Genomic DNA, 27155 nt, shown 5'->3' on the forward strand with positions numbered 1-27155 from the left:
TTTAAAACATGAAACAAAACGTGGACATCATATCTCAATAAAGTTTTTTTTTTTTTTTAGACAGTCTTGCTCTGTCACCCAGGTTGGAGTGCAGTGGAACAATCTCGGCTCACTGCAAGCTCCGCCTCCCAGGTTCATGCCATTCTCCTGCCTCAGCCTCCCAAATATCTGGGAATACAGGCGCCCACCACCTCACCCGGCTAATTTCTTGTATTTTTAGTAGAGATGGGGTTTCACCGTGTTAACCAGGATGCTCTCGATATCCTGACCTCATGATCTGCCCGCCTCGGCCTCCCAAAGTGCTGGGATTACAGGCATGAGCCACCGCGCCCAGCCCAAAGATTATTTTTAAAATGGACAAAAGGCTTGTGTAGTCACTTCACAAATGAGGATACTTATATGGTCAATAAACATATAAAAAGGTGCTCATTATCATTAGTCATCATAGAAATACAAAGTAAAACTACGATGTGATACAACTACTTACCCATCAGAAAACCTAAAAAGCCTGACAACACAAAGTGTGGGCAAGGATGCAGAGACTGGAACTGCCTTTCTCTGCTAGTGGGAGTATAAGTCGGTATAACCACTGTAGAAAACTGGTTGGTAGGAGCTACTAAAGTGAAACGGATATAGTCTATGACCAAGCAATTCTACTCGTGCATACATACACCACAGAAAATAATGCTTATTTCCTTAAAAAAAACAAAAACAAAAACAAAAACATAAATGTCATAGCAGCTATTCATAGAAGGCCTAAACTTGAAAGACCCAAATGTTCACCAGTCACAGACGAAACTGTGAAATGAGCATAGAATAAAAAATAACTGATACACACAACAATGTGGATGTATCTCAGACTTACAACTAAAAACCTCTTTCTAACCCCATAAGCTGTACCCAGAGGCTCATGTTGCCATGTGTCACCTGGATCAAATTTTAAAACTGACTTAGTGATTTTAAGTATGCTTAATCTCTTTCCTGATGCCAATATTAATGTAAAAAATATTGAAATATTTCAATTTGAAATATTTGAAATTTACTATTTCAAAATAAATTCATGTGTATTGTAGAAAAATTAGATTCTACAGATTAACAACAACAAAACCCCTCACCCATGCTCCCACCGCACAGAAAGACCTGCTAACACTGTGCCCTGTACTCATCTGGATGCTTTTCTGAGCATTTCAAAAGCTGGAGTATTTTAACCGAATGTCAGCATGCACATACCTTCCAGAGTCAGCACTGGGAGCCACAGAGCAGATGGTGAGAGGTGAGGACCAGCGCGCAGCTTGAGGTGTGAAGCACGTCTCCCACTGGCTAATCTCCTTATCTTCTCTGGAGTGCTGCTCAGCTTGCTTCCTTCCTCCACAGCACTTCCATGCTCCCTGCTGGGCACGCACTGCCATCTGCATCCCTCACTCACCCCTGGAACCTGCCCAGCCCCTCTGTGGAGGGAGACCTTGGCAGGTTTGACCTCTGTGTCTGCGCCCACTCACTGAGCAGCCCTCACATTCACCTGGGCCGCATGTTCTTAACATTTCTCTATTTTGGTCTCCTTGCCACTGTCAGCTCTGTAGAACTGATCAAGACTGTGGGATGAGTGCCTCCCTTTCCCCATTTTTCCACACATAAACTCCTCAGCCTCCACAGGTCTCCCTGTCCCCAAACATGACCTACTTTTTCCCATGGTTGACTCCCCACCACACACACACAGTCCTCCAACGGGACTTTGCTCCTTCAGTTCTCTTCCCACCTCATCAGCAGTAGGATGAAGGCAGGGATGAGGAGGATGTGGCACCTGCCCTCTGGGGCTCACAGGCCTACAGAGGAAATGGGCAGCATTTCTGGATTCCAGTCCAGGGTAAGTGCTATAAAACAGGCATAAATCCTGAGTTATGGAAGCTGAAAACCAACAGTGATGGCTCCTCATGGTGTGGGGAAGGTCTAGAAAGGGCATGGAGGCCGCAGCTCAGGATCAGAAACCCTGCCACTTCTCTGCCAAGTAGCCCCTCATTCTGACAGTGTGGAAGCGTCCTGGAGACACAGCCTAAGCCAGCACTTATGACATATTTACTTCTTCTCTAAACATTTTAATATACTTTAAATGAGATATTATGAATCTATAAAGATTCTAGCATCTTTCAGTATGACCGTAAAGAAAGGCATAAAACTTGTACACTTAAGAGACATGTCATCTCCTCGCAATGAAAGAATCTGACCCAATTCATTTGGTAATTAATTTTATTGATTAAAGTATTACAAAGTTCTACTTTTCATTTTTTCATGTACAATGTATTGAAATGAACTAAACTCAATCACTTATAATATAAAAAGACATTGTTATGTATTAGCAGGGTGATGCTTCATAATCATGTATTATTCCTACCTCTAAGACACCAGTCTGTATTATAGAATCACAGCTGTCACCTGTGACTGTCAGAAACAGAAGGTGCAATTGGGATTCTTAGGTTGGTGACAGAATAGCACTGGATCCACAGGCCAGAGACTAGGAGTGCTTATCAAATGAGGTTTTAGGCTCTGAAAGGAAGGAATGAGAAGGTGTGCCGGGACAAGGAATAGCCAGTTCCCATAAAACTTGGGAAACATAGATTTCTCAAAAGGAGGGTCCGACACAATTTTTTAGTTACTTTTTGAGAAAATTTAAAAATAAATACATTGAAATGCTGATTAGAGAGCGAAAGTAATTTAGGTTGCTTTTTCAATCTGAGGTTTTTTAAAAAAAGTTATTGTATGAAAGGTATTAAAAAATAAAAAAATTATGGTGAATATGTTGGCAGGTAAGATTTGAAGTTCTTTCAGAGAAGATAAACGGCATGGCAATTAAGCTTTAATAATATATTAGTTTTAAATAGATATACATATAAAAATACTTCAAATGATTCATCTCGGATTGAACACTCTTAAAAATTAAAAGGGTCAGCCGGGCACGGTGGCACACGCCTGTAATCCTAGCACTTTGGGAGGCTGAGGTGGGCGGATCACGAGGTCAAGAGATCGAGGCCATCCTGGCCAACATGGTGAAACCTGTCTCCACTAAAAATACAAAAATTAGCTGGGCGTGGTGGCAGGTGCCTGTAGTCCCAGCTACTCAGGAGGCTGAGGCAGGAGAATTGTTTGAACCCAGGAAGCGGAGGTTGCAATAAGCCGAGATCATGCCACTGCACTCCAGCCTGGCGATAGAGCCAGACTCCGGAGTCTCAAAGAAAAAAAAAAAATTTAGAAGGGTCTAAAATAAACATTTTTAAATGCAGGGCATTTTCAGTAAAAAGAGTTCATGAAAACCTTCTGTCCCCAGCAGGCAGGGGGCAAGAGAACTTTTGGCAGGCCACGGTGGCCAAACGGGATTTTTTCCTGGAAGACTCAGCACTAGAATCCACTTGCAGCTTTGTAAATGTACTCAGGTTTCACATGAACCTTAGAAAACTTGGAAGCCACTGTGTCCCCAGATCTCACTCCCTCCTGGTAGAGCCCTGCCACAAGACAGAACAGATCAAGAGGCACGTGGAAGAAAATATGAGCCCTCCAGGAATTTCAGTGAAAACCAGCTGAGATTCGAGAGTGAGACATGGCTTTTCCAAATACAGCTGGTGTGTGTGAATTCTTACAAAATTACAGCAGCGGCATTGTCACTGTGAGTGAGAGATGATGTGGTCCATTTGAGAAAAGTCTGTTTTCTACCTTAAATCACATTCCAATTTCCATTGCCAATTAATAAAACACATCCCTCATATTGAACCTTCACTTAGCTTTTGAAGAAAAAGTGCACTGACTTTTTCTCCTGCTATAACCTGTTCAGAAAGCCTAGCTTGAAACTGCTGGGGATCTGAATCATTTCCAGAGCATGTGGAGAGGGGGTAAAAGGAAATGTGACTTGAAAGAGATATTTGGTATCCAACATAAGCTGTGATGAATCCTCCCGGCTATTTAGGAGAACCTGAAATTAGAATCAGAGGAAAAATGAGTAAGGAAACTAACATGTTCTGCTTTACTGCTACCTGAAAGTCAAGGCAAAACACAGCTATCTCTAGTGGAGAGCTCCTTGCACCATCACATGAAATGACATACATGAGAACTTTTTAACAACAGCACAATTCCAAAGTCTATCCAGGGCTTCCAGATCAGCTCTCAGGAACAATTAACTTGTCCTGTTTCACTTCAGAAGTTAATTTCCCATGGGATGAGTTGACCATAAATCTGTTTTCTATTCTAATCTATTCTCATGGCATAATTCTAAGGTCAAACATGAGTAGATTTCAAGTATTACATTTTTATTGAACCCATCTTTCTTCTTCATTCATGGGTTTGCAACCTTTTTGGTCTCAGGACCGCTTTATACTAAAACATGACTGAGGCCCCAAAAGCTTTTGTGTATATGGGTATATTGGTATTTGCCATATTAGTAATTAAATATACATTGTGTATATGTGTATATCGGTATTTGCCATATTAGTAATTAAAATGATTTATTAATTCATTAAAATAAGCTCTACACATGTTAAACATAAGTTTCCAAAACAAAGAAAATTTAGTGAGAAGTGGTATTTTCTATTTTTGCAAATCTCTTTCATGTCTGACTTAATATATTATCATATATAACCATATATTATATACGCCATATTTTAATATATATGCTATATTATCATATATATGATATATCATATATATCTGCTTCTGCATTCAATCTGTTGTGATATGTTATTTTGGTTGAAGTACACGAAGAAAATCCACAGATAACTATTGAGAAAATCCACAGATACCTATTTAGAAAATCCACAGGTACATATTTAGAAAAAGGAAGAGTTTTGCAGACCCTCTTGAAAGTGTCTCAAGGACTCCCAGGGATCCTTGAGCCAAACTTGGAGAACTGCTGCCCTAGAGTTCCTTAGGGGAGAAACTTTAGGGATTATATAAGAAAAAATGGTTATACAAATGATTATAAAAGAAAAATGGTCTCTGTTTCCATTCAGCCTCTGCCCACTTGCACAGTATTCAACGATCAGTAAGAAATAAGATATATTGACAGAATACAGCACGGGAGACATGATTTTGGTGCTTTCATTCCCTTCCCACCTGGACTAAGGTGGATTCTGAAAATTTCACAGGAAGATTTCCTGCTTACCTTTGAGCTGGGTGCCTTTCATTTGTATATGTGGGTAAATGTACTTTAATCCTGGATTTCTATAATGTTAATTAAGTATCAACATCTTATACCATAGTTAGGAAGTAAAATTAAAAGGCACATCCTTAAGAATCTCACCTGTACTTTGCGAACAAAGGATGGAGTCACTCTCTTCTCAAAGTCATCTATAGGTGTGTATGAATTAAGGATCTTTATGATCTGCAAACGGTACATAACATGGTGTTAGACCATGCAAAATAATAACTCTGTTCATAAAATAATGGTTCTGGTTATTGGGAACCATTGGGAAGCACAGGTGGTTCTTTTAGCCTATAATTTGGTTCAGGAACTGTATGTTACCTATTTCCAAGAAAAGAAAACAAGGGGAGAAAAGTGCCATAGGGAGCAAAGGCAAATCAGATAATCAGAAAACAGTAAGAGGAGCCCCCTTCTAGCCTCCCCACCTCCCACATGGCCACCCCTCCACATACACATTTGTAAGTTTAATGGGCAGGGAATGAATGCATCATAGACATTTGTGTGTATGTGTGTGTGTGATTATTATTATTTTTGAGATAGGGTCTCCCTTTATTGCCCAGGCTGGGGTGCAGTGGCATGATCATGGCTCACTGCAGCCTCGAACCCCTGGACTCATGCAATCCTCCCGCTTCAGCCTCCCAAGTAGCTGGGACCAAAGGTGTGTGCCATCACACCCAGCTTTTTTTTTTTTTTTTTTTTTTTTTTTTTGGTAGAGCATCTTGTTATGTTGCCCAGACTAGTCTCAAACTCCTGGGCTCAGGCAATCCTCCCACCTTGGCCTCTCAAAGTGCTGGATTACAGCTGTGAGCCACCTCGCCCAGCCCATTTCTATGTTTTTAAGACCTAGTGTTAGTATTTAATAAATATTTATTAGATAAAAGGGTGGGCCATGGGTGATAGGTATGCTCCCGAGAGTACACACAGAATCAGGGTGCCCACAGCTGGCTAAACCAAGAAAGGCAATGCCCACTGCACTGATGTGTCAGGGAAGAGCCAGGGAGACACTAAGCAAGCCTGGTCACCTGCACAGCAGACAGTGAGGTGCAGCGTTCGTAGATCTCCTTGGCATCACTGTCTGTGGTCTTCTTGACCTGAAGCAACCAGGCTGCCTGAGAGAGGGGCTCCAAAGTTTCCTTTGCTAAGCTGTTCTGCAAGTTCTTATCTTTAAGCCATTCTTCTAAGTAGCTGATATTGCACCTGGAGGGAAAGGCAGAAGAACAGAGAATACTTTAGGGAAGGGTGCCAGATACTCCTGTGTGTCCCGAGAGGGTACCAGAGTTCGCTGAGATCCTTAAGACCACAGCTCAGCAGTTACTCATCTGCAAAATGAGGGAGTTGGATTGATGATCAGCTCTCCTAATCCAGAGTTCTAAGACTCATGGTGGTCTAGGCTGAGGGGCCGGAACAGCTACAGACTTTGGGGAAAATCTGAGCAAAGAACAGTGATTGCAATCACTTACGAAATACAATTTTGAAAATTGATTAAAGGAAAGAAACAGTGATATCTGAAGAGAAGACTTCCATAAGTATAAAAAACTGTTTTCTTTTTCCTGAATTGGCAGAAATCTTTCAATTAGTGAAGGCTTTCGGTCGACTGCAGTTTTTATTCTTATTTCTGTCACTAATTGCCACATGGGTTTATGAGTTAAGAGGCATGGGTTTTAGTCCTGCCAATCCACTGTGTGAGCCTGGGAAGTTAATCGACCTCTCTGGGCACAATGAGAGTGTTGAGAACCCTCAAACATTGCTAGTGGGAACGTAAAATGGTACAGCTGTTGTGGAAGACAGTTTGGTGGTTTCTCAAAATTGAATACAGACTTACCATATGACACAGCAATTCCACTCCTAGACATGTACTCAAGAGAAGTGAAAGCATGTCCAAACAAAACTCTGTACACAAATGTTCACAGCAGCATTATTCATAATAGCCCGAAAGTGAAAACCACCCAAAATATCCATCAACTGATGAATGAATGAACAAACTGTGGCATTATCCATGCAATGGGGTATTATTCAGCAATAAAAAGGAATGAGGTGCTGATATTTGCTACATGGATGAACCTCCCAAACATTACGTAAGTGAAAGAAGCCATCCACAAAAGATAACATTTTATGATTTCATTTATTTTTAAATGTCCAGAATAGGCAAAATCTGTAGAGAAAGAAAACATATTAATGGTTTCCTAGGCTGGGCAGGGTAGGGAGTTGGGGTGGGGGATGAGAGTGGCTGCTAATGAGTATAAGGTTTCGTTCTGGAGGGATGAAAATGTTCTAAAATTACATTACAGTGATAGTTGCACAACTACGTAAATATATCAAAAACGATTGAACTATACACTTTATTTACTCATTTATTTATTTTTGAGATGGAGTCTCCCTCTATCACCCAGGCAGGAGTACAGTGGCCCAATCTCAGCTCACTGCAACTTCCACCTCTCAGGTTCAAGCGATTCTCCTGCCTTAGCCTCCTGAGTAGCTGGGATTACAGGCACCTGCCACTACACCCGGCTAATTTTTGTATTTTTAGTAGAGACAGGGTTTCACCATGTTGGCCAGGCTGGTCTTGAACACCTGGCCTCAAGCAATCTGCCTGCCTCAGCCTCCCAAAGCACTGGGATTACAGGTGTGAGTGACTGTGCCTGGCCTGAACTATATACTTTAAACAGGTAAACTGTATGGTATATAAATTACATACCAATGAAACTGCTAAAAAAAATTGAGTGTTGAATAAAGTGATCTCTAAAGTCAGTTCCAGCTCTGGGCCAGGCATGGTGGCTCACGCCTATAATCCCAGCACTTTGGGAGACTGAGGCAGGCTGATCGCTTGAGGTCAGGAGTTCAAGACCAGCCTGGCCAACATGGCAAAACCCTGTCTCCACTAAAAATACAAAAAAATTAGCTGGGTATGGTGGTGGACGCCTATAATCCCAGCTACTCGGGAGGCTGAGACAGGAGAATCACTTGAACCCGGGAGGCGGAGGTTGCAGTGACCTGAGATTGCACCACTGTAGTTCAGCCTGGGCGACAGAGTGAGACTTTCTCAAAATAAATAAAGTCAGTCCCAGCTGTGACCTTAAGGATTAGCAATGCCCCATGTGGGTCTTCTTTCTGGCTGTAACATTTGGACAGTGATGCTGAATTAATGTTATTCCATAGGATAGTGGGTGTGAGATGATATATCTTGGGTTGGTTCTCACTATCCCTCATTTTTGCATTGCTACCTTTGTCCTACTAGTTTGAGTTCTTATTACTTTTGCTTAGTTTTTGTTGTTGTTGTTGTTGCTTTTTGTTTGTTTGTTTGAGACAGAGTCTCACTCTGTTGCCCAGGCTGGAGAGTAGTGGTGCGATCTCAGCTCACTGCAACCTCCATGTCCTGGGTTCAAGAGATTCTCCTGCTTCAGCCTCCCGAGTAGGTGAGACTACAGGCGCCTGCCACCACGCCTGGCTAATTTTTGTATTTTTAGTAGAGATGGGGTTTCACCATATTGGCCAGACTGGTCTCGAACTCCTGACCTTGTGATCTGCCCACCTCAGCCTCCCAAAGTGCTGGGATTACAGGTGTGAGCCACCGCGCCTGGCCTACTTTTAGTTTTTTGTTTTTGTTTTTGTTTTGAGACGGAGTCTCGCTCTGTTGCCCAGGCTGGAGTGCAGTGGCACGATCTCGGTTCACTGCAAGCTCTGCCTCCCCGGTTGACGCCATTCTCCCGCCTCAGCCTGCCAAGTAGCTGGGACTACTGCCACTGCCACCAAACCTGGCTAATTTTTTTGTATTTTTAGTAGAGACGGGGTTTCACTGTGTTAGCCAGGATGGTCTTGATCTCCTGACCTCGTGATCCGCCCACCTCGGCCTCCCAAAGTGCTGGGATTACAGGCGTGAGCCACCACGCCCGGCCCTACTTTTAGTTTTTATTACAGGTTTCTAATGGGGCTCCCATCTCAGCCCTTCTAATTCACCCTATTCAAATACTGCCACAGTCCTTTCTAAAATCTGAATTTTGAGCACATTAATTCTCCCACTCAAAGATGTGTGGTGGGTTTCCAGTTCCCGGTGAGATGGAGTAACCACACTCCATCTTGTCTGTCCCACTGAATGCAGCTATAAAGCCTGAATGGAATGCATTCGGCAGCTATTTGAGGACTTGGAAAAGTAAATAGTAGCAGGTGTATTGGGGAAGATGACCAGAATTTGAAGTCCTTCCAAGTCAAAAGTGAGATCATCACTTTTCCCCTCTGCTATTCACTGGCCTCTACTCGCCACAGTTTGAAACTCAGAGGTGGGCATCAATGCCAACAAAGACCTCCAGGGGAGCTCTCTGATTCTAGCTCAAGGAGCTGAAAAGGGGCCTCCTAATGCTCAATGCCCTACCTTTTCCCTCTCCTTTTTCTCTATTCTCTCATGCTCAAGTTCCAATCCCATGTCGACAGCAGTGGTGGCGAAGGAGGCCAGAAGGAACCTAAAACTCGAAGAGAAGGGAAACTTCCCTTCCAATTGGAGGATCTGTGGTTCAAGGTTCTCTCTTTGCCCTCACCATTTGGCCCCAGATAGAGACATCTGCAGTAAGTACACTGCAGAGCAAGTTAAGGAAAGCTCCAGTTTTCTAGCTGAAGCACCAAAAAGGGGGCAGAAAGTAATAGGAATGCCACAGAAAGGGAGGAGCCTGGGAAAGTTGGGAAAAGCAGTTTGTTAAGTTCTTTATTAACTCCTGGGTTTATCCCTGAGCCCATGCATGAATCTGACCCTAAACAGCATATACAGAATTTAAGAACTGAACTATGAAACATACCATTACCCAAGTTCCAAGCTGGCCACCATTTTTCACACATATGAAACGGACCCAAAGAGCACCACAAAACCCTTACACATGGAAATGGCATGAGAACCACAAAGCATAGAGGGTGGTCAGAACTTGCAGTATGACCCAAGTGCATTGTCCACCTGATGAAAATATTGACATTCTCCATATGATTTAAAGACTTAGAGTCTTGGCCAGGGATGGTGGCTCACACCTGTAATCCCAGCACTTTGGGAGGCTGAGGCGAGTGCATCACTTGAGATCAGGAGTTCGAGACCAGCTTGGCCAACATGGTGAAACCCCGTCTCTACTAAAAATGCAAAAATTAGCCAGGTATGGTAGTGGGTGCTTGTAATCCCAGCTACTTGGGAGGCTGAGGCACGAGAATCACTTGAACCCAGGCAGAGGTTGCAGTGAGCCAAGATTGTGCTGCTGCACTCAAGCTTGGGTAACTAAATAATAATAATAATAATAATAATAATAACATAAACTAAAAAATGAAGACCTAGAGTCTCATAATACAGTATTTAAAAATATCCAATATTCAATTCAAAATTGGCACATGAAGAACCAGAAAGATCTCAACTCACATTAAACAAAACAACTAATAGAAGTCAACACTGAGATGACACAGATATTCAAATTATCTGACCAAGACTTTAAAGAAGTCATCATAAAAATGCTCTAAAAAGTAAAGCCAAACTCTCTTGTAATGAATCAAAAGATATAAAGTCTCAGAAAAGAAACAGAAGATATAAAGAAAAACCAAATGGAAATTTTAGAATTGAAAAATACAATAATAGAAATAAAAGAACTCACTGAATGGGCTTACTAGCAGAATAGAGATGACAGAGGAGAGTCAGTGAACTTGAAAGGATTAACAGAGATTATCCAATCTGAACAGCACAGAAGAAAAGAACTAAGAAAAAGGAGCAGAATTTTATGGACCTGTGGGACAATAACAAAAAGTCTTTAACAGCTGGTTCACTGAAGTTCTGGAAAGAGAAGACAAAGAGTATGATGCAGACAAAATATCTGAAAAAACAGTGGCTGAAAATGTACCAAATTTGGTGAATGGCCAGATTCAAGAAGCTCAGGAAATTCCAAACAGGCTAAACCAAAGAAATCCACACCCAGACACATCACAAACTATGGAAAACTAAAGACAAAGAAAAAAAAAATCTTAAAAGTAATCAGAGAAAAATTATGCATTATTTATGGGGAATAATTCAAATGACTATGGATTTCTTATCTGAAACCACAGTAGCTAGAAAAAAGTAAAACATTTTTAAAGTGGTGAAAGAAAACAACTGTCAATCCAGAATTCTACATCCTACAAACATACCCTTTAGGAATAAAGGTAAAGTGAAGACATTTTCAACTGAAAGAAAACTAATAATTTATTGCCAACAAAACTGCTCTAAAAGGAATACTAAAATACTTTCTTCAGGCAGAAGGAAAATTATATCAAAATGAGACTTGGAAAAAAATGAGACTTGGAACATTAGGAATGAAGAAACAACAGAAATGGTAAATACCTGGTTGACTATAATAGACTATTCTTCTCTTATTGAGTTCTTTAAAATATGTTTGATGGTTGAAAACTAAAATTATAATATTGTATGGTACAGTTTTTGATGTATGTAGATCTAATATATAAGACCACTGCAACATAAAGTAGGGAGGCTAAAGGGGCCTACATGATGGTAAGATTTCTGCATTCCACTTGATGTGGTAAGATATTGATTCTAAATAGACTGAAAAGTTAAGTATATGTACTGGAATCCCTAGAGCAACAACTGAGAAAAAAGATCAAAGGGATAATACTAAAAAAAAAAAAAAAAAAAAAAAAGATAATTTAGAAAGGGATACTAAAAAATTTCAAATAACCCAAAAGAAGCAGATAAAGAAAATGGAGAAATGAAAACCAGAAGCAACAAGCAGAAATTAATAAAATGGTAATCCTAAATATAAATATTATATTACATTAAAATGATCTAAACGTCCCCATTTGGAAGCATAGATTCCAGCCTGAGCAACATAGTGAGACTCTGTTTCTACAAAAATGGCATATGCCTGTAGGAGTTCAAGACCAGCCTGGCCAACATGGTGAAACCCCGTCTCTATTAAAAATACAAAAATTAGCCGGGCATGGTGGCGCATGCCTGTAGCCACAGCTACTCAGGAGGCTGAGGCAGGAGAATTGTTTGAACCCGGGAGGCGAAGGTTGCAGTGAGCCAAGATCGTGCCACTGTACTCCAGCCTGGGTGACAGAGTGAGACCCCCATCTCAAAAAAGAAAACGAAAAGGATGGCCACTTCCACCTGGTGGAAGGGAAAAAGTACTGGGTACCTGGGGGGCAGGTGTTTGCCTGTCCTCAAAGAAGTTGTTCTAAGACCTGGAGTCATGTGTCTCCCTCATGATCCTTTTCATTCATGTCTCTACTCAGTCTTGGGGGATCCACTGAGGGAGTGAGAACTGAGTTTAGCAAAGGCTCTGATGTGGCTTTACTTTAGGGCTGAAACCTACTACAGAGGACTACAGGATCTGCTTGGAGCTTGTGAAATAAACATAACTCATTTCTCAATGAAGACATAAAGATCTGCAAAGACTAGTCCTTCTGAATACCCCTTTCTATCTGAAAACCATGCCCTGCTGTCATGAGAATTTGTGGGAATGGTCTATGGGGATTGACTCCAACTCCAAAGTTTCACTAATGCTAAAAAGGTGTAAGGGATACCTCTCACATGTATTTTTTGACTTAAGATACTCAATTTTTAAAAAATTTTTCTGGGTACATAGTAGGTATATATATTTATGGGGTACATGAAATTTTTTGTTTTTTTTTTTTTTTGAGACGGAGTTTCGCTTTGTCCTCCAGGCTGGAGTGCTGAGGCGCGATCTTGGCTCACTGCAACGTCTGCCTCCCCAGTTCTAGTGATTCTCTTGTCTCAGCCTCATGAGTAGCTGAGATTACAGGTGTGCACCACCAGGCCTGGCTAATTTTTTTGTATTTTTAGTACAGACAGAGGTTTCACCATGTTGCTCAGGCTGGTCTCGAACTCCTGACCCCAAATGATCCACCCGCCTCAACCTCCCAAAGTCCTGGGATTACAGGCGTGAGCCACTGTGCCTGGCCCATGAAATGTTTTGATACAGGCATGCAATGTGAAATAAGCACATCAAGGAGAATAGGGTATCCATTTCCTCAAGCATTTATTGAGTTACAAACAATCCATTACACTCCAAGTTATTTTATCTTTTTTATTATTTATTTTTTTGAGGCAGAGTCTTGCTCTGTCGCCCAGGTTGGAGTGCAATGGTGTGATCTTGGCTCACTGCAACCTCTGCCTCTGGGGTTCAAGCGATTCTCCTGCCTCGGCCTCCCGAGTAGCTAGGATTACAGGCATGTGCCACCACGCCCAGCTAATTTTTGTATTTTTAGTAAAGACGGGGTTTTGCCATGTTGGCCAGGCTGGTCTCAAACTCCTGACCTCAGGTGATCCACCCACCTCGGCCTCCCAAAATGCTGGGATTACAGGCATGAGCCACCCTGCCCGGCCTCTAAGTTATTTAAAAATACACAATTAAGTTATTATTGACTATAGTCACCCTGTTGTGCTATCAAATAGTAGGTCTTATTCATTCTTTCTCTCTTTTTTTTTGTACCCATTAACCATTTCCACCTCTACTCAGCCCCCCACTACTCTTCCCAGCCTCTGGTAACCATCCTTCTACTCTCCATCTTTATGAATTCAATTGTTTTAATTTCTAGGTCCCACAAATAAGTGAGAACATCTGATGTTTGTCTTTCTATGCCTGGCTTATTTCACTTAGCATAATGATAGATACTTTCTTTGTCACCTTCCCTTACGTCATTACCATCATCACTACCCCAGGTTCTCATAACAGATACAGGTATCAAATTTCTGCACACACTATAAGAAACTTAAATATCCTATATTATGTGTTTTCCAATCACTTGATCAGTGTTAATTCAAATAGTGGCTCAGGGTCCATGGTGTCTCAATTAAGAGATAGTAGACACACCTCAAAACTAGATTCCCAAGTCTTCAGGATGAACTCCAAATGCCTTAGCCTGGTATTCCAGACCCTCCCAGTGTGGATCCAACCTAGCTCTTTACCTTGGTCCTGCTGCTCCCCACACCAGCCTCTGCTTACTCCACATGCAGCCTGAGCAGAGGTCCTCACTCACTCCCCGCAATGCCTCTGACCGTTTCTCCTGCTTGGAACGTTCTTCTCCGTTTCCTTTATCACTCAAGGCACAACTCTCTGGCTTCCCCAACTGTTCCGTCTGCAATGTCTCTCCTCTCTGATACATTTCCTGCACCACTTGTTTGTGATTTAATCATAGTTGCCTTTAATTATTTAGCTATTCTGAGCTTCTCAAAGGCAGGGATCAGATCGACTTTTCCTTGTTTCCTGTGTTCTCCCCCTGGCAGTGCTATTCAGAGAAGGTAGTCACTACTGGTTGAGTGCATGACCACCCTAGAGGGCCAGAATTTAAGATGAACATTTACTGGTTCTGGGTTAAAGCGGCTAGGCCAGTCCATCTAGTTGGCAGGGTGTGGCGTGAGGGGAGTAGGCCCTGGGCGCCAGCATCCCGGGGCTCCTAGGGTGACTCGAATATCCCTACAGCAGTAGGGCCTAAACAGGGGTTTGACGCCACAGCAGGGAGGGTCAGGCGCGTGGGGCCTCGGACTTCAAGAGCATCCTTTCTGCAGGCCTCTCCGCGTGAGCGGAGGTTTCTGGGTTTTACCTGATCTGCATCCCTTTTCTGCAGGAGCACATGTCCTTGCGCAGGAAGAGGCTGTTCAGCGTGACCGCCCCGATCAAGAAGAAGAGCTGCTTCACCGCCTGCCTCACAAGCTCGGGGTCCAGGCCGTTCTGGCACATGGTGGTGTAAAAGTAGCTCAGCTGTTGCAGGACGGAGGTCATGGTGTAGCCGTCCGTGTCGTCTATGCTGGAGGAGCGCTTCCGGAAGCCTGTGGGCTTCAGGCCGGAAATGCCCTGCAGGCTCTCATACTCCAGCATTCCCGGAACTGCGGAGAGACAGGGAGGCTGTGCTGACACGCGAGGAGACACACGCAGAACGTTCCCGACGCTCTTCGGTTTGTTTCAGGAGATGGGACATTTTTCTACAAGAGTCAGTGGATGTACTTATGATAGAGAAAGCAAAAGAATCAAGGGTTTGGGACACCAGGGTGTGTGTCAGGGTTAGGGATGGACGGCTGTTTCCAGCGGGGCTGCAGCTCCTCTTGTAGGTTTGAAGCAGCACGTTTTTCAGCTTCACAGGAAAGAAAGCTGCTTAGCATGACAAATCATGGCCTGGGCATTAAAGCCTAAAGTATTTAAATTTCAGGAAATTAAGGAAAGTATACAAGAATTCGAATGGGGCTTTAGGATTTCAAAAATACTTGGCTACGCCAAGAAGTAGAAGTACCACATAAATAGCAGTAGTAGAAGTTTCCCCAAGTTTTTTCCTTCAGGATAAATCATCCTTATAGAAAGAAAACTACCAACAGCGTACTATTATTTATGGAATCATTATAAGCAAGCAAAGAATTAAAAGGCAGATATCTACATGATTATATTTCCTTGGCTTTTTAAACAATGTTACACATAATCACACATTACACATACCAAGTTTATGTTTTAAAATGTCTTAATGTTACTATAAATATTTTTTGGTCATCCATTCTCTTCTTACCTATTATCGGTTGGATATTCTTTTCCATTATGATAATAAATTGATGATATATTCGTATAGCCACATCACTGAGAATCTGTCTGTATTCTGAAAGGTCAAAATTGTTCAAGCAATTCTTATTCTGCTGTGGACTACTATGCTTCATGAATTCCTAAAAGTAATTTTAAACATAAAATATTAGAATAATACAAACATGTAGGAAATTAATAATCAGCTACTATAACTCTTTTACCTTAAAACTTAATGTCTGATTTATATCAAATGAGTTCATGATGCTTGGGGTAGCATGTACCTTCTATAAGAAAAAAATTGCACTGATTTCCTGTATGATCACAGTCTATCATACTATCATTGTCCCACCCACTTCCCTACAAACATTGTCCCTGGAACCTATAGACTAAATAGAAAAGCTCATAGAAGGCCCATGGAAGCGCATAGGAAAATGAAACAAAACTGCAGAGCATTCAAGGAAACAAACTGCTATGAAGAGGTAAGTGGATACAATAAATGAGATTCATAACCTTATAATTTACAGGGTACAGACAAAGTTGAAATATTTTAAAGTGTGTGTTATGGATTTTATGTGTCTTCCTAAAAATCATACATTGAAGCCCTAACCCCCTAGTGTGGCTGTATTTGGAGATGGGGCCTTTAGGGAGGTAATGAGGTTAAATGAGGTCATGAGGATAGGGCCGTGATCTAATAATAAGATTGGTGTCCTTATAAGAAGAGACACCAGAGAGAGCTTGCCCTCTCTCTCCCTCTTCCTGACCCATGCACCCAGGAAAGGTCCTGTGAGGACACAGGGATGGAGAAAGTGGCTGTCAGCAAGCCAGGAAGAGAGCCCTCACCAGGAAGTGACCATGCTGGCACCCTGATCTCAGATGTTTAGCCTCCAGAACTGTGAGGAAACAAATCTCTTGTTTAAGCCACCCAGCCTGCGGTATTTTGTTATAGTAGCCTGAGTGAACTAATGGAATATGTTTAACATGTTCAAAGAGACTAAAGAAAAAGAAAAAATTAAGAATAGAACATTATAGGGCTGGGCGTGGTGGCTTACGCCTGTAATCCAGCACTTTGCGAGGCCGAGGCAGGCGGATCACTTGAAGTCAGGAGTTCAAGACCAGCCTGGCCAACATGGTGAAACCCCATCTCTATTAAAAATACAAAAATTAACCGGGCATGGTGACGCATGCCTGTAGCCACAGCTACTCAGGAGGCTGAGGCAGGAGAATTGCTTGAACCTGGGAGGCGAAGGTTGCAGTGAGCCAAGATCGTGCCACTGTACTCCAGCCTGGGTGACAGAGTGAGACCCCCATCTCAAAAAAGAAAAAGAAAAAAAAAAAGAACAGGACATTGTGGTAAGAGACAGAGGTGAAAAGGAACAAGAGAAATTTTAGAAATAAAAATATGGTAACTGAAAAAGCAGTCAGACAGGGAAAAGAATATTCTATACATGGCTGAAGGGGGCAAAGAAAGGATCATAAAACAGTGCTGAATAATACATTCTTCCACTGATGTCTCACAGATGCCAGTTTGTTGTAAACGGACTAGTCTGTGCCTCCTCCTGTTTTGGTATTCCTTTTAGTCAGAGGTTGGATTTTCTTTACTTCTCCTTTTGTTCTATAGTACTAGTCAGATTGCTGTTATATTTTATTTTAACTTCCTTCCATTGGGACAACTGGTTATCTATATGGAAGAGGATATTAGATCATTACCTTACATACCAATTTTGGATAGGTAAAAACATAATTAATTGTGAACTCTAAATGTGAACTACAAAAGTTTAGAAGAGGATCTTCATGATCTCAGGGCAGAGAAGAATTTCTTAAGACACAAATCATAAAAGAATAGGATTGACAGATTTAAGCATATCAAAATTCAAAAACTGTGTGACAAGGGACTTCATAAGGAAAATTAGAAGCTAAGCTACAGTCTATCCATATGATATAAAGACCTCCTACAAATCAGTAACAAAAAAACCAACCCTAAGAAAAAGAAAGGAAGGATGTGACTAGGCAATTCAAAAGGAAACCCAAATGACCAATAAACATATAAAATTATGCTTGACTTCACTAGTGACCAAATAAATGCAATTTAAGTCAACAAGATATAATTTTATACCCTGACACTGGTAAAGGATAAAAATGTCTGTCAATACCAAGTGTTGGTGAAGAAGGTATGAGACACTGGAAACATCATACACTGCCGGTGGGGCTGTGCAATGGTACAGCCATTTTGGAGAGCACTGAAAACCCTGAAAGCCACTTTGTTATTTTAGTTCAATGAAATTTTTCTCTGTGAGTACTTGAAGGTGGAGAATTCTTTTATGACATCAGCCTCCTGGAAGCAGAGTCGGAATGGCAAAGGAAACATATTTATAGATTATGGAGGAACAGTCAGGGTCCTGTAGAGAGAACAGCTGTGAAGAAACAGGCATTTTAAACCAAAGCCTGTATTTTAGAGTCATAATGCTAAACATCTTACAGCCAGAAGGAAACTTAAAAGTCATCTTATCTACCTATTGATTTAAAAGTAATGGAGACCTAGGAGGCCTAGTACCATGCCCAAAATCTAAGCTGCTTCCAGAAGTCTCCTGCCTGTGGTGTATGCCCAAGAGTCCAACAGATAATGTGCTGCTGGCCTCCTGGTGGAGAGGATAGAGGCTCTATTGAGCTCTGGCTCAGGAGGAGGTTATAGACTGGCTGTCAGCACAAAACAACAAGCAGGTGGGCGCCCCCTACCTCTTCTCCGCTGTACTGCTTCAGGCAATTGAGAAAATGACAAGTGTTGGAAAGCCAAAAGGACAGCATTTCAAAGTCTTCTAAATGTTCCTTAGAAAAATAAGAAAAGACAAAATTGGTCTTGATGATTACTTGTACCTCTGAGCATTTACCTGTTTGGTTATTTGTAGCTTTTGACCAAAATTAGTTTTTCTTTTATTCACTAAAGCCTTTATCCAATTCATATTATACTTATAAGAACTTATATTTATTTAATAGGTCACAGTTTGTAACATGTTTCTGTACAGGTTGTGTCACTCATTATGAAGTGTGAAGTGGGTCCTGAAGGAATGCATGAGAAATGCAAGTTTCACTTCTTGCTCTCCTAAGTTCACACTCTCACTGGGAAGATAGAACAGAGTTTTAGTAGGTGGTCAAGAGCCCATACGATGGCTGTAGACTGTGCTACCAAAGCTCAGAGGACGAGGAGAGAGGATAGGGAGGCAGAGCAGCCAGGGAAACCTCAGAGAGGCAGGAGGTCTAGCCTTTGAGGGAAATGGGTGGAGAGACAAGAGCTCAGGACTAGGACTGTTGGGGAGAAGGCCTCCACTTACAGGGCAGGAAGAAGAGGAACAAGCAGTGAAGGCAGAGCTACAGTGATCAGAGGGGAAAACAGAGAAAATCCTGGGATTTAAAAGACAAGGGAGGAAGCTTTCAAGGAGATGGTGCTAATGCTTTGGTCAATTTAGAGAGAATAAAAAGTAAAGAAACACCACTGGTTTTAGTAAGAGGAGTTACTGGTGATCTCTCTGTAGAGTGATGGGTTAGAAGCCAGATTGCAAGGAGTGACAAAGAGAATTGGTGGAGAACGCTAGTTTAAGCACTTTGGCAGTCCGGGGTGGAGGGAAAGGAATAGTGGCTGAAGAGGGTATGTGGGCACATTGCTGTAACTGCTGTGTGCTGGAGGTGGGGAGAGGCAGGTCCTGGGCACATGCAAAGGCAGAGGGAGGGGGACACAGAGAAGTTGAGACTGAAGATGCTGGTGAGAAAGGGGTCTTATAGTCCTCATACCACACATCTCTTGATTTATGAATATTTGGCGAAACATTCCAGAGCATCAAGGGGAGGCAAATACTGTGTGTCCTGGGCTGGAACACAATGCCAGCTTGTCTTAAGAAAACCCAATTTATGCAAATATGGACAGGGAAAACATCAATTTATGGGAGCCCCTTCCAAAAACACTCTGGTGGCTCCTGTGAAGATGGTGACTATAAAGTATCCAGCACCAAACAAATGTGAATTTTCTATTCCTAACTCCAGATAAATAATGAATTCATGATATTTTTGGAAGGAGAGGAGAATTACCATACTCTGATCTCTCACAAATCTAGTTTTTATGTTTCTTTCTTCCTAGAGTTTATTAATTAATTAATTTATTTATTTATTTTTGAGACAAGGTCTGGCTCTATCACCCAGGCTGGAGTGCAGTGGTGTGATCTTGGCTTACTGCAACCTCTGCCTTCCGGGCTCAAGTGATCTTCCCACCTCAGCTTCCTGAGTAGCTGGGACTACAGGCACACACCATCGCACCTGGCCAATTTTTGTCTTTTTTGTAGAAACAGGGTTTTGCCATGTTGCCCAGGCTGGTCTTGAACTTGTGAGCTCAAGCGATCTACCTGCCTCAGCCTCCCAAAGTGCTGGGATTACAGGCGTGAGCCACCACACCTGGCCTTCCCTAGAGTATTTAAAATAGAATTTAATTCCCCATTACTCTTTAGAACACATATTTTACTAAAAATGAGGTAGGGTCTCCCTAACTAAAAATTCAAATATATCCTAATATCAAACATCACTTCTCTTTTGGAGGGGCATGGAAAACACTGTTATTTTAGTGTTATTTATGTCTTATTGCCCCCTTCCAATATGGATCAGTACATTGTAATTCCCAGAAACGGGTACTTTTTAACATAACTGTAAACTGGTCATTTCCTAGAAAAACAGAGAGAGAGAAGGTTTTTGTACTAACTCCACTGTGGCTAATGGAATTTCCACACTCAGGGTAGCACCAGGTCTGGCTTAGAACTAAGTCAACCACCCTACCCACACCCAAGATTCCAGAATGCGCCAAGCATTACCAGAGAACTGTTTTTACAAAGCAACTATCCCTGTAAGCAAGGATCCAGGTCTGTTTAAAAAAATCTTCAATGCTTAGATACAGTTATTTACTCATTGATCACTTATGGAGTTTCCAGGAAAAATAATCAGTATGCTAAGAATGATTTTAGGATTACGTTTCAGTTGGAAAGGAAATTAGCAATAAACTTTATGTTACTGTTAGCCTTCACAAAATCCCGCCCTTTGTCATTGTCACTTTTGATCATTATCCACTTGTCACACCATGAAGAGATGATTGCTCATAAAGAGTTCAGTTGGTGACTTCTGATATGTATACCATACACACATGGTCTGTGTCCTATGGTAGGTTCCCTCTTGCCCAGTGGTAAACTGCTGGCTGCCTGCTTGTCCAATCATTCCAATAAGGACACCGACTTAGGGAATGGCCAACAGCAAGTTGGAAGGAACCTGGGTCCCTTCATGATCACCTAGAACAGAGCCACCTTCCAACCTAGATGGCTCATTATGGAACCGCTATCAGCAAAGAAAAGTCCTCCATCTTCTTTAAGACACTGTATATTGGGCAAAGGGAGGTGGCAGGTGTCTCATAGCTACAATAGCTTAACTTTACTAAGTAACTAACCTAACTAATACACAGTTGATCTTCATTTGTGGACTGGGAATAAAAATACACAATGTGCTTTTAGGAAGAAGAATTATATAATTGCCAAGGGAAGAGATGAATAATTTTTCACTCCATTTCATTTCTCATGATTTACCCTTGTTACAGAGATAGAACCTATACCCCTCACAGCTGATAACTTTACACCCTAAGGGGATAGCAGTGGTGGGGCAGTGGCTACCAGGTTGCAGTCTCGCCGGTAAGGCTTTGAGGCCTATGGCAGATGCTCATCCATTTATCTTTCCCTAACAGCGTGGCTCCCTTCACTAGTTGGGCCTCAAACTTGTTTGAGGAATCATGTGGCTCACCACACAATGGAGGCTCAGGATGGGCAAAGACTGGGCATCTGGTCATTCCCACAGATGTGATACCAGGGGCCAATGTCAAAGGCATTTCCTACCTTAACCACCTGCTTGATGCCATTAATGGTGCTGTTCATGAGGGACTTCAGCATGTTGGCATCATTCAGAGAGTCTGCGTAGCGCACACACATGAACAGGATATGAGCCGGCAGCCCGGGGATCATGTTCACCACCACGCCACGGGGCTTCAAGTCTGAAGCAGAGAGAGCCAATGAGGATTACAGCTGACAGGTCAGCTCTTCTCCTAAGGAACCTGTGACTAGGGGCAGGGGCTTGTTTGCTTTTCTGTGCTTGACACAGTGCCTGAATGTATATGGATTTATTTCCTCTTTGAGGAATTCCATCTGGCTCCTTTCTTGGCACAAGATACACAGGTGTCACTTGTTCCTCTTCTTGTTTACAAAGGACTTTCTCTTTCTTAAAAGGTTGAATAAGAGACAGAATCTTTATTTTTCCCTGGTGTGGAAACCCTGGATTTCAGACCCCCATTGTAAGAAAGAAACTCCATTCCATGCACCCCTACTCCAAGCGCTTTGATGAGGATGGCGTACAGTGTCCACAGTCACATGAAGCTGCCTTGAATAGGGAAAGCAGGCACACCCAGTGCAGCAGAGGATGTCTGGCTGGCCTTGAGGAGAACAGAATGGTGGAAACGCTCAGTGAGGATGAAGGGGAGAGAGAAATCTTACAAAAAAAGTTAAGATAAGCAAACAAGGATGTCCCCTGGCTGCAGGAAGACAGAAGAACAAAGAAGAGGCTCACACTGCATGACACCAGTGATGAGGGGAAAGAAAAGGGTAGAAGTGCTCATATGAGCCAAGGGGGTCACTCGCAGAAGAGGAAGGAAGGCTACACGTTGGCTTTCTGTTTTGAGATCTTGGGGCCAGCTGACAGGGAGGCAGATTTTTCTCCCTATGCCAGAAAACCACGTGGAAGGTCACAGTGAAGACAGTGCAGTAAGATTGGTTCTATGACCACCAACTCTTGAGCATGCACATGGGACATTCCTGTAACTGAGGCATGGCTGGGAAGCCCCATCACATTGCCCGCAGAGAAATTTCTCAGAAGTCAAATGGAGCACAGAGCCACAATTACTTCCATGATGGCTCCTGTGCTGAGACACAAAAATGAGGTGATGTTTCTCTTCTACCCTGGTCCTACAATTTGGAAAAGGTCAGGGCAGTGGTTCTCAACTGAGGACAGTTTTGGCCCCCACAGGACATTCGGCAATACCTGGAGATATCTTTTATTGTCATCACTAGGGGTTGCTGCTGCCTTCTAGTGAGTAGAAGTCAAGGATGCTGCTCCATCCTTTGTTACTCCCCATTCACAGAGTTAACAGGTCAACAGTGCTGAGGTTGAGAAACTCTGGGCTGGGGGAAGCAGCAGTGGAAGAAAAAGTAGAAAAAGGACCACCCCTGCCCAGGACTTTGGCACTGACTGATGTGCAAGTTCTCAAAGAGAAAGCAAAAATCCAGAGTTCCAGGTTTCACTACCAAGAATGAGGTTCTGAATGAGCTTGGCCTCGTCTTCTCTCTTGTACTGCAGCATTCCAAGGTACTCCTTGGGTCCTGAGGACGAGTGCACATCATTGGCTGTAGACAGAGGCAAACAATCAGCTAAATACACAAAAGCAGCTTTCACAGGTCTCACAATGTGACTACTCTCCTACCCCATTCTGGCTGGTTTGCACGTAAATGTCTGTGGCTTTCAGATACATTAAAACTGTACTGTATTGTATCCTGAAGAATTTCTCCAAGTAGTGATTCCTCTTTATGAGTACATCAGTGAGTACAGCTGCTGCTGAAAAGGCCCAATTATCCTTTGAAGAGCCTTATGAGTGCCTGATATGTATCCAGCACATGGTAACAGGAAAGAAATCCAAGATGTTGCCTTGTCTTCAAGATGCCAATGCTACTGTGAAAGAAGACTTGTGAAACATTTGGTGTGCAAAGTACCAATGTGCATGATCCTTACTGAGACAGCTGTATTAGTTTCCTATGGCTGCTGTAAAAAGTTATCACAAACATAGAGGCTTAAAACAACACAAATGTTTAATCGTACAGTTCTGGAAGTCAGAAGTCTGAAAGGTGAGCCAGGGTGGTGAATGGTGGTTCATTCATTCATCCCAGCAGTGGGGATGCAGCGGGGGCTGGGAAGCACAGACCTGGGCCCTGCTCTCATGGGGCAGACTGCCATTTGTCATTTATTACTGAAGGAAAAGGATCCTCAGTTTGCTTGTGGACGTTTCAAATTTGAGGTGAGAGTTGGATAAGTAAGAATAAAGCTGCTCTTCAAAGAGATGAATATAGAAAAAGAAACAAGATACAGCCTTGGCAGTAAGGCTGGGAGGAAGGGGAAAAGGTAATAAAGAATGAAAGAGTGAGAAATGTGAGCAGGAGCTGAACACAGAAAAGTTCAGTGACAGAAGCGGAAGGAGGGAAGAAGGGAGGAGGGTCCCTTTCACAGAGGCTCACGAGGATGCTTTATGTGTGCCGTGCAGTCCATGTTCAGGATGTCTGCTTCTTAGCTCTCTACTTTTCTAATAGAAATTTGGATACTTACTGATCCTACATATGTAACAGGGAGAGAAGGTGAATTTCAAAGCAGTTAATTGAAAACTTGTTCACAATTTCATTTTTTAAAAAAGGGAGCTAACAGAGGAAGAGGTTAATGTGTTAATTATAGGATGTCTCTTGCGAGTACATGAATGTATCTGGTATCATCTGAGTGGGAGGGAGCTGTCTTCCTGACCCAAAGGATCTTTTCGTTAGCCCAGCACTAGGTCACAAACCTCACCACTTGAGAATCATTCCTTTGGGTTTCATAAGCTTTGGACCAGAAAGAAAATAAACACTTGAGTGCATGTTAGCCTTAGCTCAAAAGAATAAGAAAACAAGTATTGTTTCTTACCTTTTCCAATTGTCTTGCTTAGTGTCTTGACTTGATCTTGTAGCTTTTTAATCACTCTGTCTTTCATGTCTAATTCTTCTTCAAGATCCTACAGCAATAAAAAGAAACCAGGATTTAGCTTAGAAGCACTTTAATCTATTTTTTTTTTGGGGTAACAGCTTTATTGACATACAATTTGCATACCGTACAACTCACCCATTTAAAGTGTAAACTCAAAGGTTTTTTAGTGTAGTCAGAGTTGTGCTACAATCATCATTATTTAATTCCAGAACATTTTATTACTCCAAAAATAAAACTAACCTTTAGTGTCACTCTCTAGTTCCTCATTACCTTCCAGCACCTGGCAACCACTCATCTACTTTCTGTCTCTATGGATTTGCCTATTCTGGATATCTCATATAAATAAATTCATAGAATAGGTTTTTTGTGTGTGTGTCTGGCTTCTTTCACTTAGCATAAGGTTTTCAAAATTCATCCATGTCGTAGCATGTATCAGCATTTCATATATTCGTATGGCTGAATAATATCCTATTGTATGCATATACTACATTTATCTTGCTCTTATTACATAGGAGTGCCCATCATAGAGAATTTAAAAATATGAATGTGGGAAAATGGGCTTTCTAGATTTCAGAAGCTGGAGCTAGAGAAATGTTCAGAGATTTGGGCCTGGTTTTGCCTTTCTTTCCTGATAAGGAGGTGGCCTTGCCCATGCTGAATTTGGCTCAAGAACCAGAAGAGTCCTTGGATACCTAGAAATATTTCCTATAAAGGACATAGTGTTTAAGTTCTTCCACATCTGAGCATTTGACACATATAGAATTCAGGCTTCTCTGACCCAGAAAGACCCACCATGCAGGGTCACTGCAGCTGTGTGCCCTCTAGGGACTCTTGGGGCCGAGGGACATTGTGCTGTTTCTACTCTGTGCGGCCACCTCTCTCCCTGCCACCATTCTGTGTCCCTGGCTAGACATGTTAGGAACTCTATTGACCTCAGAAGTGGAGGTGTCAGTATAGCTTCTTCCCTCCAATTCAAGCCCATCTTATAATATATCTAATCAAATGGGTCACCCATCAACCCATAACCCAGAAAAAAACCACTCTTCACATTTTGATTTCATTCCTTTTTTCCCAATATGGTAAATGTACATTTTATAAAATTGGGATCATATTACATGCAAAATTTCAAATCCTACATTTTTCTCTAGTTATACTGCAGACGTTTTCCCATGTCATTGATAATATACTCAAACCATCATTTTAACAGCCAAGTCATATTATATCATACAATAATTTAACCTTTGCTCTATTGTTAGGTATGCATTTGTCTCCTTTGGGTTGCTTTTTTTCTCTATGATTAATAACACTATGATGATCACTCTGAACAAAAATCTTGTCCACATGTTCAAGTATTTACTTAGGATAGAACCTTACAAGTTGTGTTACTGAGTCAAAGGGAATGTACTTTCCAAAGGTTCATGATCCGTACCTTCAAATAAGCCCTCAAGAAAGTTTATACCAATTTATATTCCCAGCAACCATGTATGACAGTGCCCATTTCAAGATGTTCTCTCCAGCAGCATAAGATCTCTATTAATTATTATTATTATTAGTAGTAGTATTTTTAGAGACAGGATTTTGCTCTGTCATCCAGGCTGGAGTGCAGTAGTGTGATCATAGCTCACTGCAGCCTCAATCTCCTGGGCTCAAGCAGTCCTCTTGCCTCAGCCTCCTGAGTAGCCAGAGCTATAGGCATGCACCACTATATATATATTTTTAAAGTTTTCCTTGTAGAGATGGGGTCTCACTACGTTGCCCTGGCTGGTTGAACTCCTGGCCTCAAGTCATACTTCTGCCATGACATCTTAAAGTGCTGGGATTACAGGCATGAGCCACTGTGCCAGGCCCAGGTCTCTGTTAATTTGACAGGCAAAAATAGTACCTAGTTTTGATTTTGAATTTCTTTGATAAATAGTGAAATGATTACTAAAAGTTTTTTTTTTTATCTCTTAATAAGAATTTCTTTTCAGTGACAAAAGAGTCTGGAAAAAAAAAAGAAATTTCTTTGACTCAAAGCATCACATAGTGGTTTGAACAGTGTCACCTTGAAATTCATGTCCAACCCAAACTCCAGAATGTGACTTTATATGGAAATAGGGTCTTTGCAGCTGTGGTAAGCTAAGGGTCAGTATGAGAGGTGGCTACTACAATTTAGGGTGGGCTGTAAATCCAATGCAGGTGTCCTTATAACAGATGGAAAAGAACACAGAGACAGGGAGAAGGCCAGGTGCAGAGAGGCAGAGGCTGGAGTTACACTGTTCCAAACCAAGGAATGCCTGGAGCCCTCTAGAAGCTGGGAGAAGCAAGGAAGGGTCTTCCTTAGAGACTTCGGAGGAGTGTGCCCTGCTGACACCTTGACTTCAGACTTCTGACCTCCATAATTGAGAGAACACATTTCTGTTGTTTTAAAGCACCTGGTTTGTGGTCATTTGTTACAGCAGCCCTGGCAAACTAATACAGATCAGGTCTCATTTGTGGGTAGAATCCGCCGGCTAATGTATAGAGATGATACTCTTGTTGCGTGTCCGTCTGCTTCTATGTAACAGTGAGGCTACTCCAGGTTCAGAAAGAGCTATTGAAATGAGCATGTCAGG

The 27155-nt window shown here is 42.1% G+C and overlaps 1 protein-coding gene across 7 annotated transcripts in view; it reads right to left on the reverse strand.

Annotated features, from left to right (window-relative positions):
• Positions 1–2230: 2230 nt before the first annotated feature.
• The window catches only part of MYO5C (myosin VC), a 101433-nt gene continuing 76508 nt past the window's right edge, over positions 2231–27155 (reverse strand). For 4 of the 7 annotated variants that reach the window (XM_063794951.1, XM_009429137.5, XM_510411.8 and 1 more), the window contains 9 exons: positions 24502–24589; positions 23085–23183; positions 21627–21781; positions 18451–18540; positions 15707–15857; positions 14756–15038; positions 6205–6379; positions 5282–5362; positions 2231–3958 (listed from right to left, as the gene is read on the reverse strand). In XM_063794951.1, the coding sequence (XP_063651021.1) occupies positions 3806–3958; positions 5282–5362; positions 6205–6379; positions 14756–15038; positions 15707–15857; positions 18451–18540; positions 21627–21781; positions 23085–23183; positions 24502–24589 (1275 nt within the window). In that variant the 3' untranslated portion in view covers positions 2231–3805. The other 3 variants (XM_009429138.5, XM_009429139.5, XR_010151699.1) reach the window with 3 other exon arrangements.

Source organism: Pan troglodytes, chromosome 16, assembly GCF_028858775.2.
Source record: "Pan troglodytes isolate AG18354 chromosome 16, NHGRI_mPanTro3-v2.0_pri, whole genome shotgun sequence".
NCBI lineage: Eukaryota > Metazoa > Chordata > Mammalia > Primates > Hominidae > Pan > Pan troglodytes.